At 47.1% G+C, this 15,461-nt stretch overlaps 1 protein-coding gene and 1 long non-coding RNA gene across 2 annotated transcripts in view; both read left to right on the top strand.

The window, feature by feature from the left end:
• Nucleotides 1-1,215, top strand: part of CNGA4 (cyclic nucleotide gated channel subunit alpha 4) — a 5,126-nt gene extending 3,911 nt beyond the window's left edge. The window contains exon 6 of the mRNA XM_029915797.1: nucleotides 755-1,215. Coding sequence (XP_029771657.1) covers nucleotides 755-1,215 — 461 coding nt within the window. The remainder of the gene's footprint in view (nucleotides 1-754) is intronic.
• Nucleotides 1,216-12,223: 11,008 nt separating this feature from the next.
• Nucleotides 12,224-13,652, top strand: LOC115272719. Its single transcript, XR_003900420.1, has 2 exons — nucleotides 12,224-12,266; nucleotides 13,507-13,652. It is a non-coding gene; the product is annotated as an uncharacterized LOC115272719 (long non-coding RNA).
• The last annotated feature ends 1,809 nt before the right edge of the window (nucleotides 13,653-15,461 follow it).

Here is a 15,461-nt window from a genome sequence, read left to right as displayed (position 1 = left end):
AATGCTGAGAATGAACTGAGGGTTGAGGGGGAAGGGGGAGGGGGGAAAAGAGGTGGTGGTGATGGTGGAGGGCACTTAAGGGGAAGAGCACTGGGTGTTGTATGGAAAACAATTTGACAATAAAATATTATGGAGAAAAAAAAATATTTCAGTACCTTGCCACTGCCCTCAGCATAAGGTCTGAACTCCCTGCCATGGCTTACCTCATGTAGCATCACCTGTTCTCCCCTCCTCTTTCCACTCTGCTCGTACCCACACTTCAGCCACTCTGGACTGCTTACTATTTGCTGCAGCCATCTTACTGGCTCCTACTTCCATCCCTCTGCTCATAGTCCTCCCTCTGCTGGGGTGTCTCCCCACTTTTCTACTCTTCCCCTCTTACCTCTTGCTCAGTTAGGCATCACTTCCTCCAGGCTTACCCAAAGTGTCTGCCAGCTCATTAGGGGTTCTTTGCCTGTCTTCCCACAGCACTGGATGCATACGTCTATACTGCACCAGCTATACTGTTTTGTAACTATCCAATTCAATGTCAATTACCTCCAGACTGTGGATTCTTGCAGACAGTTCATTGTTACCCACCTAGCACAGGGCCTGGTCCCCATTACACTACTAAATGAAAGAATTAATGAGATAGAAAGAGAGGCTCAAAAGTACAAATATGGAGGTGGGGGAGGGGTCCTGGTTCAGGAGTAAAAGCCCCCCTCACATCCATCCAGACTAACTGTCCTCCCATGTGTCTGTCCATGGGCCACAGGAAACATGTCTGGGAACCGCCGCACAGCCAACATCAAGAGTCTAGGTTATTCAGACCTGTTTTGCCTGAGCAAGGAGGACCTGCGGGAAGTCCTGAGTGAGTATCCGCAGGCCCAAGTTGTCATGGAGGAAAAGGGCCGTGAGATCCTGCTCAAAATGAACAAGTTGGACGTAAATGCCGAGGCAGCCGAGATTGCCCTACAGGAAGCCACAGAGTCCCGGCTGCGAGGCCTTGACCAGCAACTCGATGATCTACAGACCAAGTTTGCTCGCCTCCTGGCTGAGCTGGAGTCCAGCGCACTCAAGATCGCTTACCGCATTGAACGGCTAGAGTGGCAGACTCGAGAGTGGTCAATGCCTGAGGAACCGGCTGAGGCTGATGATGAGGGCGAGCCTGAGGAGGGAACTTCCAAGGGTGGAGAGGGCAAGAGTGCCCAGGAGGGACCCCCAGGCCCAGAGTGACTGCATTCTTATCCCTGGTACCCCAACCTCAAAGGGAATCCAAAGTTGTAGGAAAACCTGTCTGTAGAAACTCTGCCATCCTATCTGCTAGGTACAGAGATAGGAACAAATTGGGGGTGTAGATGCTCACCTAGAAGTAAAAGAGTATAGCACCCATTCATCCCCCACTCACCAGCGCATGCACACACACACATGCACACACACACGAGTTGCATATATACATACTGTCCCCCAAGATTGCATTCCATATAAAATCACCTGGAGTTTCCATTTTCAGAGCACATATGCTTTCTAAGAAACAGGTATGCTTTATACCACATAAAATACATACATTCGTGCACCTCATAAAGACACATATAGTGAGACTCACACACCGATGGACACAGAGATGCCCCCCAAAGGTGTGCACACACTTGTGAACACACAAAACCACACCCAGAGCCCTTTACTTCCAAGATATCCTTTAAATGCCTCCCACATAGGAAGTTCACAAACATAGACTGCAGGTTTTACTTCAATAAAGTATTTTCCTCCTTCCTAAGCATTTATGAGGCTGACAGGAAACGGCAAAGCCAATGGCGGGCCAGGATGAATTCTGTCTGAATTCTGAGTCATGGGGATGAGGGGCATGGGCTGTGTAGTAGTTGGTAGGTTTGAATCAAAGAGACCAGGGTACATAATGAATTGAGAATCAGTGCTAAGCGAAGGCAAAGCAGGGTTGTGCATTATCCTGTTATAAGTGTACACATGCTTTCATAGATATATTCACATATATACACTGACCATTTGTATTTTATTCCAGAGTATATATCCTTAATTATGTGAGCTCTGAGTGATTTGACCTAGCTTAGTGGACCAGAGCAGGCACTCTGTTCCTCTTTCTTCCTTTGACCCAGCCCTGGAGCTTGGGGTTAGGGCTACCCCATGTTCAGGACAGATTTCAAAGGGAGAATAGTTCACAGAGCCGCTCACCTGGCCCTGCTTTACCCTGTCAGTTGTTGGAGCTGGCCTTGGTGCAGCCAGAAATCCAGCCCTCCCTCTCTAAATGGTATCTCAAAACACAGGGTGGCAAACAGAGACTAAGTGGAGTGGACCATCATGGTTGGTGACAACTGGAGATTAGTGTTGGGGTTTTTAAGTAACTTTGGCATACCTGAAGGGAGATCTGCAGGTTTGGGGCAGAGAAAATGTTGTGGGGTCTCTGAGGAGGAGATATCTGATATCATATCCAAATCATATTCACCAGGCCACAAATTTAGCTCTTCCAGGGCCTGGCCAGTCTTTGGTCTAAGCTGTGTCAGATGGCATTTTAGAATGTACCTTGGATGTAACATATCAATATGATGTGAGTGATGACACATAGAGGTCAATGCCATGGAAAGAAGAGAGTATTACTTACAGTCCCTAAGAGGAGGGGGCACACTGTGCCATGAGGGCCACACAGGGAAGCACCAGGGTAGTGAGGAAGCAGAAGGAGCAAGGGGAAAACATGGGCCAGAAGCTCTTACTTCGCTAGTGGTGGCAAGTTTTTAGGTGAGGACATCTAATATTGGGCAAGAAGCAAAACAGATTTGGGGTCTTGTGGTTAGAGGGTTTGTAATATGATTTTTAAGAACCCATGAAAGCAAGACCACAGAGGAGATGTAAACAACTCTAGTCATCAGGTGGGCCCATGATTTCAGGATGCCAAATCATCAATTACAGGATATGAAGAATTATCATGACAGGTAGTACAAAAGAGTGAAGGGTAGGGCCCTCAGAACTGTCAGGGCAGGATGTGTGGGAGCATCTGCCAATGTGTAGTTATGGAGACACTTCCTCAGAACTGTTGCTGTCCTCAAAACCAAACCACCTTTTGAATATGGTGGATGCAAGTGATGTAGGTGCACTCAGACATGAACAAACCTTCCTCAGCCATAGGAAAGGAGTCTGTGGTTAGAGTCAAGGTTGTCAGGAGGGACTATGAGGGTCATTGCACATTAATCCATTTAGAAATCTGTGGTTATTTGTGATCCTTTCCTCACAAAACTTGAGATCCACAGGCCTGGCACTCAGTCTTTCTTATTCATCTCTCTATCCTCAAGGCCAAAACTGTGCCTGATACATAGCATGTACTCAAATATATATTTGGCAACTAATGTTGGAGGAAGATATGTATCAATTTCTGAAGAGATTTTTCCTACCATCTCTGCCAGAATGGATGGGTATGTCATAGGGGCCTTTTTTGTGGTACTTGATGGTTTTTTAGGGATCTGAGAATAAGCTTTCCATTCGCACATACAATGTGCATACCTGTCCAGGAGAAGGCTCTCTCAGAACAGGTTGCTCCTACTATCCCTGTAGAATCCTGGTCTATAACATAAGGAGGGTAGTAATGGCCCATCTTCTGTGTCCTAGATACAAAAACAAAACTCTTCTGGGGCCACATGTGCATCTAGCTCTGCCTTAACAGTTCCAGAATGAGGATTCCTTTCGGTGGAGCCCCCAGGCCAGAAGACATCCTGAATATGTCTTATACCAGCAATAAGCTGGGGCCCTCTAGTGGTGCAGTGATTTTCATCACTGCATGACAGACACTTGACAATTTGGGATCAAACTGGATAGTTAGGTCAGAATGGGCAGAACAGAACACAATTTTAAGGTCCTGGAGTAACCAAAATGAAAACAAAAACAATAATTGTTTGGTCCAAAAATATTAATTACTGCATATTAAGTACTACACACACACACACACACACACACACACACACACATACATATATGTTGCAGGAAACTTTATTGAGATACTCATTTGGGTTTTGTCCATTTCATCACTTGTCCCATCATAAGAAAGAAACTAAGTTTCTGTATCCTCTAGACCTAAAGCTTTTTGAATGGCAGAGTCAAAAATAGAAGTTTTCAGAAACTCTCTGCCCTAACTTCTGTTGTGATGACCAGGGTTCCTAGGTAAACTGTGCCAAATTGTCTGTGAGGGCTTAGAGTTGAAGTAGTAGGAATTTCTGAGCCTGAGGAGAGAAGATACTCTAAGTCTCTAAGACATGGAGCGTCAGGCTCAGGTCATGATCTCACGGTTTGTGGGTTCGAGCCCTGCATCAGGCTCTGTGCTAACTGCTAGCTCAGAGCCTGAGCCTGCTTCAGATTCTGTGCCTCTTTCTCTCTCTGCCCCTCCCCTGTTCACACTCTGTTTCTCTCTGTCTCTCAAAAATAAATAAATGTAAAAAAAAGAAAAAATCTAAGACTAAGAAAAGGAATGGGATTCTTGAATATTAGTTTTCTTTCACTGCAACAATGTTACTATGTATTTAAGAGCTTTTAAGCTGTTTTAAGAGCAGCTGTTTAGGGGCACCTGGGTGGCTCAGTCGGCTGAAAGTCTGACTTTGCCTCAGGTCACAGTCTCACAGTTTGTGAGTTCAAGTCCCACATCAGGCTCACTGCTGTCAGCACAGAGCTCGCTTCAGATCCTCTGTCCTCCTCTCTCTCTGCCCCTCCTCCACTTTTGTTCTCTCAAAAATAAGTAAAACATTTAAAATAAATTCATTTAATTTTTTTTTAAATAGCACCTATTTATAATTTCATAATTCTCTGAGTCAGAAATCCTGGCCCACTGTGGCTCAACTGGGCCCTCTATTCAGGGCTTCCAAGGCCAAAATCAAGGTGTTGGGCAAGCTGGCCTTTTTTCTGGGGACTCTGGGAAAGAATCTGCTTCCAGAATCATTGAGGTTGATAGAAGAATTCAATTCCTTTTGGTTGTAAAACTGAGGTCCGTGTTTCCTTGAGACATGGCCTCTTCATCTTCAGGCCAACAAAGTTGCTGTGAAATCTTTCTTTCTTCAAATCTCTTACTTCTCATTTTATCACAAGACTGAGAAAGATCGCTGCTTTTTAGAGCTCATGTAGTTAGACTCGGCCCACCTCGATATTCCAGGATAATGACTCTACTTTAAGGTCAGCTGATTATTAATCTTAATTACATCCACAAGGTTCTTTTGTTTTCCATAATCACAGGAGTAACACCAGAGGGCAAGGTAATGGGAGCCAAAATTCTACCTATCACAGGGTTTCTGGGGAGGAAAACAGCCTGGACCCCACTTTCACAGACCTAGCCCTTACTAGGGAACACTATGAATGGCGTTTTTGGAAACAGGAGAAAGATGATCCTGGCCCATAACAGCACTGGCGCCTCAAAGCAGCACCACCCGCGGGGGAGGGGGGGAAGGGGGCACAGGCTTGAACAAGGTGCATATCCACATAATCAGCATGATCTCTAAGCCCAGGCTTTCTTCTTCTTCACATATTCTATCCAACATAAATCCCCCAGAAACTTTTTGCAAGGTGCTGAACTGTGGGGAAAGAGAGTGGAAAGCCAGCAAACATAAAGGGAAATTAAATCTTCCATAAGGTAAGTGGTTAAAAACTTACATGAGAATTGTCTGATTTAGAGAATCAAGGAAAGTTCCAATTTTTAAAAATACTGTTATGTAACACACACACACACACACACACACACACACACACACAACTACTATCTCATAAATTACCTCATTACCTCATAACAACATTAGGAAGCTTAAATTATTATTATGCTTATTTTTCCAGATCAGGAAACTGAAGTCCATAGAGCAATTAAAAATATATTAGATGTGATTTATTGAGAAGCTATTTTATGCCAGGTCCTGGGTTAAGTGCATTATCTCAATTAATCCTCACAACTACATGAGAAAGAGGCTATTATTACCCCATTTTAAAATAAGGAATACTAAGGGTGCCTGAGTGGTTCACTTGGTTAAGTATCCAACTCTTCATCTCGGTTCAGGCCATGATCTAATGGTACATGAGATCGAGCCCCACGTAAGGCTCTGCTAACAGCTCGGAGCCTGCTTGGGATTCTCTCTCTCCCTCTCCTTCTGCCCTTCCCTCCATCAAAACAAATAAACACTAAAAATAAATAAATTAAAATAAATAAAATGAGGAATCCAAGGCTCTGGGAGACTAGATGATTTGTCCAATACCACAGGGCTCTTAAATAACATGGAATAAAACCTAGGTCGGCCTTAACGTTTCTTTTAGAGAGAGAAGTAAAAGGACCGCCTCCGCCTCTGGTGAGGCCAAGCACACTCCCTCCTTTCTTAAGAATGACTGTTGCCAGCAGTAGAGGGTGGGAGGTGCGGGGAGGGAAAACCAGGAGAGAAAAAGCTAGTAGTGCAGAGCAAAGCTTGTGAATCACCAGCAAGCCTGCCCAATGTGCTGAAGCATTGATCTCAGGGCTGCAGCCAAAGACAAAGGACCACCCAGTGCTCTGGAGAAGAGCTGCCAATTCCCGCTGTCCCGTCTGCACACACAGCTGTGGGAGGGAGGCAAGAGTTTTGGAGTCGCTGCTAGATTCCTACAGGGCTGAGCTGTAGTTCTCCTACAAGAACTGTCCAAGGGCCCTGCTGCTGAGAGCTCAGCCGCTTCCAGCTTAGCCCTTTTCTCTCCCACAGGACCTAGGGCCTCACCCACCTTCCTGGGATCACTAACTTCAGGACACCTTGGCCTGGCTAAGATTTGAGATGTACCCTGCTCCTCAGTGTTCCCATTTAGCTACCCCTCCTCCCCACCCCACTACACAGAAGCTCCTTCTGCCTCCCCACTTCATCTTTTTCTTTCTGAGAGTTTGGCTGCTCGCCCAAGAGGCAGATGGAAATAAAGTATCAAGCTTGGGAGGAAATCAGATTCATAGGGAGAAGGGCCATCCAACCAAAGGAAAGATGCCGTGCAAATGCTAGGTGCCAGGAGCAGGAGGCAAGGTGGGTGGACTCTAGCTTGAGGCTGAAGCTAGGGTTTGGCTTGAGGCTCAGATCAGAGGAGGATGATTAAGCCAGGTTAGAGCTGGGGTCAGAGTCAAGGCCCAAGGCAGGGCAAGTATTAGGCTGGCCTAAAAGCACAACAGAGAGGAAAGAGCTTGGAGCCAATCTGAGTCAGATTTTAGTTCTGAACTATCACTTACTAGCTGAGGGATTCTCAGCCTCCTACACAATCTTTCAGGGTTGTTGAAAGAAACGCTTGGAGAATTAAAATATAAATGAGATAATGACTGTAAACTGCCTGCAGATGCCTGACAAGCGGCAAGTGCTTAATAATGAATGGTAGCTATGGCGGTTATTCCTGTCCCTCTAGCAGAGATTGTGCCTGTGACGCAGTGGGGCACAGTCCGGCCCTGCTCAGCCCCGGGCCTCTGGACGGCACTGTCAATGCCAGATCTGGCCCGCAGAGGGCGCAGGGTTCCCCTTTCCTCCTCTCTACCTTCGGCCCGGGCCTCAGAATTGCATTGTCTTGTCAAGCTGAAGGGAGAAATGGAATCTTACATAAAGAATAGTGGTCTCAACTGGTTTGTAAGGACGCTTGCTTTTTTAGCAAAGACTAAAATGCAGCAGTGATGATGCTGAAAGCCATTACAGAAGAAATTGTGCCGAGTCAGAGCCCGAGGCAGTCCTGTTGGGGTCAGCACTACTGACTGGCTGGGAGGATTCAGGACCGCCCTCCCTGACAGCTTGAAAAATCCTTGTGCTTTTCATCGAACACGCGTGGGCCCTCTCTATATCTGGCACTGCCTTTCCAGTTTCAGTATTTTGGCTTCTTGTCCTCAGCCTTGCTGTTACTAACAGGTGCCACAGGGCATCACAGACTAATAACTCAGTGTTTCATGGAAGCCTGCTCCCAGGTGATTTCCTGAGTGAGCCTTCTGTGGCTCTTTTAGCTTCCAAATGAGTCCCTGACATGGGAGACCCAGGCCCCTCTTGGCCCACCTGTGAAAACCCATGTCCGAAGCCAAGTGCAACCATCAGGATGAGCAAGCCCCTGTGTGTGTGCTCTGCTCTCCCTAGCACAAGCCCCAGGCTCCAGAAGGTGGTCCTTTCCCTGGTTTCTTTCCTTTGACCAACATCCCTGCCTGCTCTGGCTCCAGCCTGTCTGTCTTCTCAGCCTGCTCCCTCTTTGTTTAATTATCCCTAGAGAAGGGCCTCCTCCGTGGGCAGGGAGTGTGGGCAGGAGCTCAGCACCTAAGCATATCTGCACATCACAGAAATGCAGACAAGAGAAGGCCTTGAAAGATGTGGAGAGAAGGCAGCCTAATGAGCCACAGAGGGAGGGGCAGAGCCAGTGGGTGAGCGGGCACCTCAAGGACTAATCTGTGACTGGGTCCTCTCCTAGCACTGGATCCCAGCTGTGTGTGTGTGTGTGTGTGTGTGTGTGTGTGTGTGTGTGTGTGTGTGTGTGTGTGTGTGTGTGTGTCAGAACCAGGGGTGCAGGAGCCAGATCCTATCCCACCACCCTGACACCACTGTGTGTGAATATTGGGTTTCCCAGGTAAAGTGCTGATATTTTGTGGACCTGAGATCCCTAGAATAAGTAGTACCTTGTAAGGCAGGTTATCTGACTGTACATTACACACTATATTCTCCTCTCTTTAGTTGTTTCCCCAGAACATTTACTGAAGTGTTGTTTAAATATTCCCCTCTTATCTCAATTGCGATATAGAATATTGAAAGAAGGATCATGTGCCCACACTTGAGCTGGTGTAGCAGTAGCTAGGTGATTGAGACTTCCCCAAGGGAAAAGTAAATTATTCTAGCTATAGGCATCAAGCTGGGTGAGCCAACACTTCCACTCAACACACACACACACACACACACACACACACACACACACACGCGCGCGCACACACAGAGGAAGCAAAAACATGACTACCTTGGCAAGTCAAGGCTTGAGTCAAAAAAGTAGCTTCCCTCAGAACTGACCTTGGCCCTATATCAGGACATCTTGCACTTGCTTCCTTGACCTCTTAAGTCTCTGACTTGTTCTGGGACAAGGGTCAAGGTCTCTTCCCTCTGGATACCCATACTGACTTTGCAGTTCTCTCCTTGCTCTGATCTAAAGTCAGATCATTCCTGGTCCTGAGCAATCCTATTGTCCCTGAATGCTGACTCAATCCCTGGCATTGATAGAATTTCCTGACTTGAGAGATGAACTTCCACCTTCTTAGTACTGCATTTTCATCCCCTCCTCTGCTCCTATATTCCCCCTTCTCCACTCTACCTATTACTTGGGGTTGTTTTCTTCTTATAAACCATCTTCCTGAAACAATCTCTGGCCACTATCTCCTGGCTCTCACTTCCCTATCTCCCAACTGCATTTAGGTAGAGAGGACAGTATGAGCAAGGTACAAGGGTGAGGAACAGGATGGACTGCACCATGAAACTATAAGCAATTGAAGGTTCCTTGAGCATAAAGATAGCAAATAAGTAATGAGAGTAGTGTGGAGACTGTTTTGAGAACCTGTTGGAGACAATGACAAGGAGTCAGACTTTGGAATATATGTAAGCAAGAGGACAACTATTAACAAGTAATTGTAAGAATTACTGTAATGAGAGGTACAAGTGTTACAAAAGTACATAGGAGACACTGAGCCTAGGAAAGCTTCTGAGAGGAGTTTCATCCTCCATAACCCATTTTCCAACATTAGCTTCTTTGAACATTCCCCCAACTCCAGAGTTGACTAAAACCAGAAGTCCTGTGAGGATGGTACACCCTGTGCAAAAAGGGGTGGCTTCTCTTGGTTTCACAGCTCGGTACACAGATTTGGGGTCCTCTGCACTCACCAACGCTGCTTCTTCACACTCAGTACACCCTTGCTCCTTGACACTCCTTGATGTGTTCTTTGCACTACTCTCTTCCCTTTCTCCTTTCTCCTTTCAACCTTCTGAAGTCTACTTATTACTCACTTTAGACTATGTTACCTACGTCATAGTCCTGCCTTTTCCATGGCCAGCTGACATGCCAGGGCCCATTATTATGCCCTTGTCCCTTTGTTTTTCCATCCCACCCAACTGCCAAAATCTCAACTTTGGATGAATTGAACGATCAGGATTCTCCATGCTTGCATCTGACTATCTGAGCTCTGTTGGAGAAACTAATACCACTAGAAATTCACGGTCACCAACTCCTACATGGGCCCCACTTACCTTACTACATTCCTCTAGTACCCACTTCCCCTTTCCCATTTTGTACAGATTTCTTAAACCATCCTGACTTCTAAAATTTCAATCCCGTCTACACACACACACACACACACACACACACACACACACACACCACTCACTGATAACCAGATCTCCAACTTCACAGAGAAAATAGAAAATAGAAGATAGTAGCTCCCATTATATCTATGCACCCACTGTGTTAATTAAGATACAGAAAAAGTTCCTATGACAAGAAGAGGGGAAAAAATGTACAATTGTAGTTTCTCTGTAAGACAGGAGAACTTGGAGTAGTAAACAGCTGAGGTATGGAAGGCCCAGGCTCCTACCATCTTACACTCTGCCATCCCTGGTGTGTTACCTTCATGGCATGGCTGAAGATGGCTTACCCTCACATTCACATTCAACTTGCAGGAAAGGACAATGAGGAGGAAACAGCCCACTCCTCTCCTACAAGAGCTTGATGTGGAAGCTGCACTTATCACTTCTACCCACAACCCTGTCCAGCATATGGTCATCAAGCCACGTTTAACTGCCAAGGCGTCAAGGAAATAATAGTTGTTAGCTGGTTAACCATGACTTATTTTAATCTATAATTATTCTCACCTAACTTCCTCTTACAATTGAGGCTCTACTCTAATCAAAACCTAGAACCTTCCACATGGGCTCTGGATTGCACACCTCCCTGCCCTCTCAGGAATCTTGCATTCGAAATTTATTAACTTCTCTCCCTCTCTCTCCCTCTTCCTCCCCCATCTCATTTATCTTTTATTTGTTTTCCCTTTCTCTTTCATGATGCTTGCTCCCCTTGTTTTCCTCCCACCTCTCTTTGCAGGCTGGCCTTTCTCTATCCACCCTTTAAATATGGTCTTTTTCAGACTTCTGACCTGGTTCCTCATTTCTTGTTATTTAACACACTCTTATTAATTCTGTGGTTTGCATTACTTCCTATGCAACCTATGCATTCAGTTTCCTACTGGAATTCCTACTTAGACATCTAATAAAGCATCTGAAACTTACCCTGTCCAAAATGGAACAGATTCACTAGTGGGAGTTGCTCTCTGATGGTTACTATTTTCTCTATGAAGTGGGAGGCCGGGTTATTTATTGTGAGTGAAGGATGGTGTGCGTGCATGTGTGCGTGGTGTGTGTGTGTGTCTGTCTGTCTGTCTACCTGTCTGTCTGTATGGGTGGGACATGAAATGGGAGATTTTACAAGTCCAAAGAAAAATTGAAAAAAAATATTATGTGAAATGAGAGAAAGAAGGTGATCAGAGAAACTTAGTAAAACTTTTGATCATTCTGCGAAGCATCATAGTATGAGCACCTGAATTCTGATGTCCAGAATCCCTGGATTTGAACTGTAGCTTTTTCACCCAGTAGTGTTGTGGCTTTGGGCAGACTACTTAAATTCTCTCTGAGTCACAGGTTTTTTTTCATCTAAAATAGTAATCAATCATATAGGACTCAAATGTAGAGTTCTTTGTGGGATTAAAAGTCATGTGCTTTGAACAGAGTAGGTGATCATCAAACAGCCCCTATCCAGTTACCAGAAACCGTATTCATTTTAATTTCATCTGTCTCCCTCACCCTCAACATGGAAGCATCCTCTAGATTCTGTCTGCCTCCTAAGTAGCTGTTGGATCCATCTTCTCCACTGCCTCCATGATTTAGGTCAAGGTGCTATGCTGTCATCTGTCAGCTGAGTTACTGTCATAGACTCCCAATGGGTTCCACCTCTTAAGTTGCTCTCCACAGCAGCTGCCATAACAATTACTCCAAATCTTTCTAAAGGTTAGCAAATTTCCAGTATTTCCAGTTCTTCCTTGGGTGGCTTGCAAGGGTCTGTATTTGCTACTTTCTTCCTGAGAGGTGTGTTAGTTTTCTATTGCTACCATGACAAATTACCATGGATTTGGAAGCTTTATTAAAACAATCCGTTTATTAGGTCACAAGCATGTGGCCCCGAAGTCTGATACAGTATGGCTGCATCCTGTGCTTAGGGCGTCACCAGGCTGAGGTCAAGATGTCAGCCAGGTGAGATTGTGTTCTGGAGGCTCTGGGGGGAACATCCATTTCCAAGCTCACTCTTGTCATTAACAGAATCTAGTTCCTTTTGGTTGTAGGACTATAGTCCTTATTTTCTGGCTGGCTCTCAGCCAGAGACTGCTCTCAGCCACCTGCTCTGTGCCTGCCCCCTTCCTAGATCCAGTCACAACCCTTTGCATTCCTTGCCATGTGACCCCCTCCATCTTCAAGCCAGCAATAGTGTGTCAAGTCCTTCTTCTTCTTCACATCTCTCTGACTTCCTCTTCTGCTACAACCAGAGTAAATTCTTATAATTTGGCTAGGACCAGTTGTAATAATCTCCCTATCTTGAGGTAAACTGATTAGTAACATTAACTACATCTGCAAAATCTCTTTTGTCATCATCATGGAAGTATCATCTTATCATATTTACAGGTTCTACCCACAAGTGAGAATCTGGGGTGCCATTTTGTAATTCTGCCTACCACAGGAGGGAAAGCCAGGAAAAACATCCCTGAGAAATGCTGATGCCCTGAGCTGAGATAAGATGAGCAGGAGTTAATTAGATGAGGAAAGAAAGTTTCCAGAGAGCATGTGCAAAAGTCATGTAACTGGAGGACATACATCCCCCTCCCCCAAAAAATGAACTAATGAAAAGCTAGTGTGTCTACAGGGGAGAGAATAAGGAGGACAGGGAGTTTAAATGAGGTGGTTAGAGAGGTCAGACCATGCAGGCTTCAGAGACTGTGAAAAGGCTTTCTCTGTCCCCAGAGCAGCGGTCAGAAGAGTGGCACAATCAGATTTGTGTTCCGCACATATCGCTCTGGCTCTAAGGTGGAGGATGGAGTTAAGGGGGTACTGGTAAAACGTGGTGGACCACTGAAGAAGCCAGGAGAGCAGTGCAGAAACAGTGCAATAATGTCCATGCAGCTATAAGCGGACCGAGTCAAGGAACGCTCAGTGACTAAAATCAACAGGACTTTATGATTGATTGACTATGGGAGAGAGGCAGTTATGTTCCCCAGGAAGCAGAGACTAAGACAGAGATTACTGTGGAGGATGTTTACTAAGGAGTGCTCTTGGAGTCAACACGTGTGCAAGAGCAAGGGACAGACTGGTGAAGGGAGAAGCTGAGCAGCAGCTCAGTCCCCACAAGGGCCTCGGTCAAACCACCAGAAGCTGTGCATGTCTCTGAGTTGTCCTCTGTTGCGGTGAGGAGGCTGAACCTTCCTATCTCTGTGCTGAGCAGTCCCTGGATGCAGGCTGCTCGGGAAGGGAGCATGACCTCGCCGGAGCAGGCTGTCCTCAGCTCAGCCAACTCCCGAAGAAGCTAGCAGTGCAGGACCGACCTCCAGCAGCACTCTCTGGCAGTGCAGAATAAATCCCTCATTTTTAGAGAGTAGTCTGGGCTTTTTGTCACAGCCTCCACTACAGGGGAAAGAGCATAAAACAGTAAGGCAGCCAGGCTGATTCCTAAATTTCTAATTTGTGCATTTTAGCAGATACACAACCATATGTTGTAATCGTTGGCTTACCTGTCATTTTCCCCCAGGAGAGTGGGAGCTACTCAGGCACAGAATGTATCAAACAGCTAGTACACAGCCCTATGGCTGGCAAATACTTTGCTGAATAAGTGAATGCCCGTCTACTCCTATTTCCACTCCTCTCTCTCTTACATTTCCTTTGCTCCCTGCCCCCACACCCACCGTCATCCAATGTGGGAAAAGTCCAGCAGGTTATCTGAGGTGCCACCTGTGCTGGAGCTGAACAAACAGCAAATCAGGCTCTTCTGGTCCAGGGCACTCTGACAGGGAAGGCAGGCAGTGCCAGGAGGAGGGGAGCTGGGGGAGACAGGTGACGACATCCCCACCCACCTCAGGCTTAAATCCTCCTTCAATGTCCCAGCCCCTCTACACTCATTGCTAGCTGGAAAAGGTCCTCTCCGAAAGACAGCTTGCATAGGGCTCTCTCAATTCCCCGTAAACTCAAACCTCATCCAAAGACTAATCTGCTCTTTGACTGATGCTCTCACCTCCAACAGCTACTGCTGGGGGCCAGAGAGTGGAATTTCAAGGTCATATTGGAGTTTCCCTGTAATGGCAGAGAATGGATAACCAGCAGGCCAGAAATATTAGTGGAGGCAAGTCCTGCTCAAGGATCTGAATCCATCTCAGTCCTGTGCATGTCCCCTTAAGCTTTGCACCAGCTGCACACCCAGTGATCTGCCCCTCTTCCAGTCCCCTCCCATGGGAACCTGAGGCCCCACACAGGCTGCTCCACCTGTACTAAGAGCAAACAGGGAGGCCATTGTGTCCGTGAGGGTGGGCACTGCCTGGAGACCAGGAAAGCCAGCTGCCTCTCCCGTCTTGTGCTGGGCCGGGATTGGAACCAAACCCCACCATCACCCCCCTCCTCACCAGTTTATTCTAAGCAGTTCTCACTGTTACCCATGCCGGCCTCACACCCAAGTCAGACTCTTCCTCGGGGCAGCCCTTTTGCCTGCCAAGGTTGCCCCGAGAACAAATGCTGCCCGCACATCCTTGCCCGCTGAGGAAGGTTCCTTGGGAGTTTTAGGTAGAAGCCTAGGTGTTGGACCCTGAGGTAGGAGGTGAAGGGGCAGGGGCAGATGCAGAGCTACCCCAGACCCTGGGAGAGGAGATGCAAGGAACTACAGTAGCCATAGTGTCCAGGTCACTGGGGCCACTGAGTCATGTACAGTAACTGCGGGTGATGCTACCGTGTTAGATGCCACGTCCGTGTCCCCTGACCCACCGGGAAAAGATGCTAGATCCCACAGGAGCCGCGCCCTCTTACCTTCCTCCCCCGACCCAGCATCTCCTCCCCGCCATCTCTCCATCCTCCCGTACTGCTACCCTCGCCAACATACACACGCACACACGCACACACACGCGCGGGCGCACACACACTCCCAAGACTTCTGCCGAACCGGGACGGTGGTGAAGGCGAGTGGGCGGGAAGGAAATCTCTGAGAGAACACTGGAGAGTCTAGAGAGGGCGAGCCTGGAGGACAGTCCTGGTGGGTGAGGGAGAAGTCCTGAGCGTGGGCGAGGGGCGGAGAGTCACCTGGCGGGACCGAGGCGGACGAGCCTGGGAGGGAGGCGAGCCTAGGCGGGGCGAGCAGAGGAGGAGCGACCCGGCAGGGGCCAAGGCTGGGGGCGGGGACCAGGGGCGGAGGGAGCCTCC

This window comes from Suricata suricatta, chromosome 11 (assembly GCF_006229205.1).
Source record: "Suricata suricatta isolate VVHF042 chromosome 11, meerkat_22Aug2017_6uvM2_HiC, whole genome shotgun sequence".
NCBI classification, from domain to species: Eukaryota; Metazoa; Chordata; class Mammalia; order Carnivora; family Herpestidae; genus Suricata; species Suricata suricatta.
Note: the sequence above shows the minus strand (reverse complement) of the source record. Positions and strands in the feature narration are given on the sequence as shown.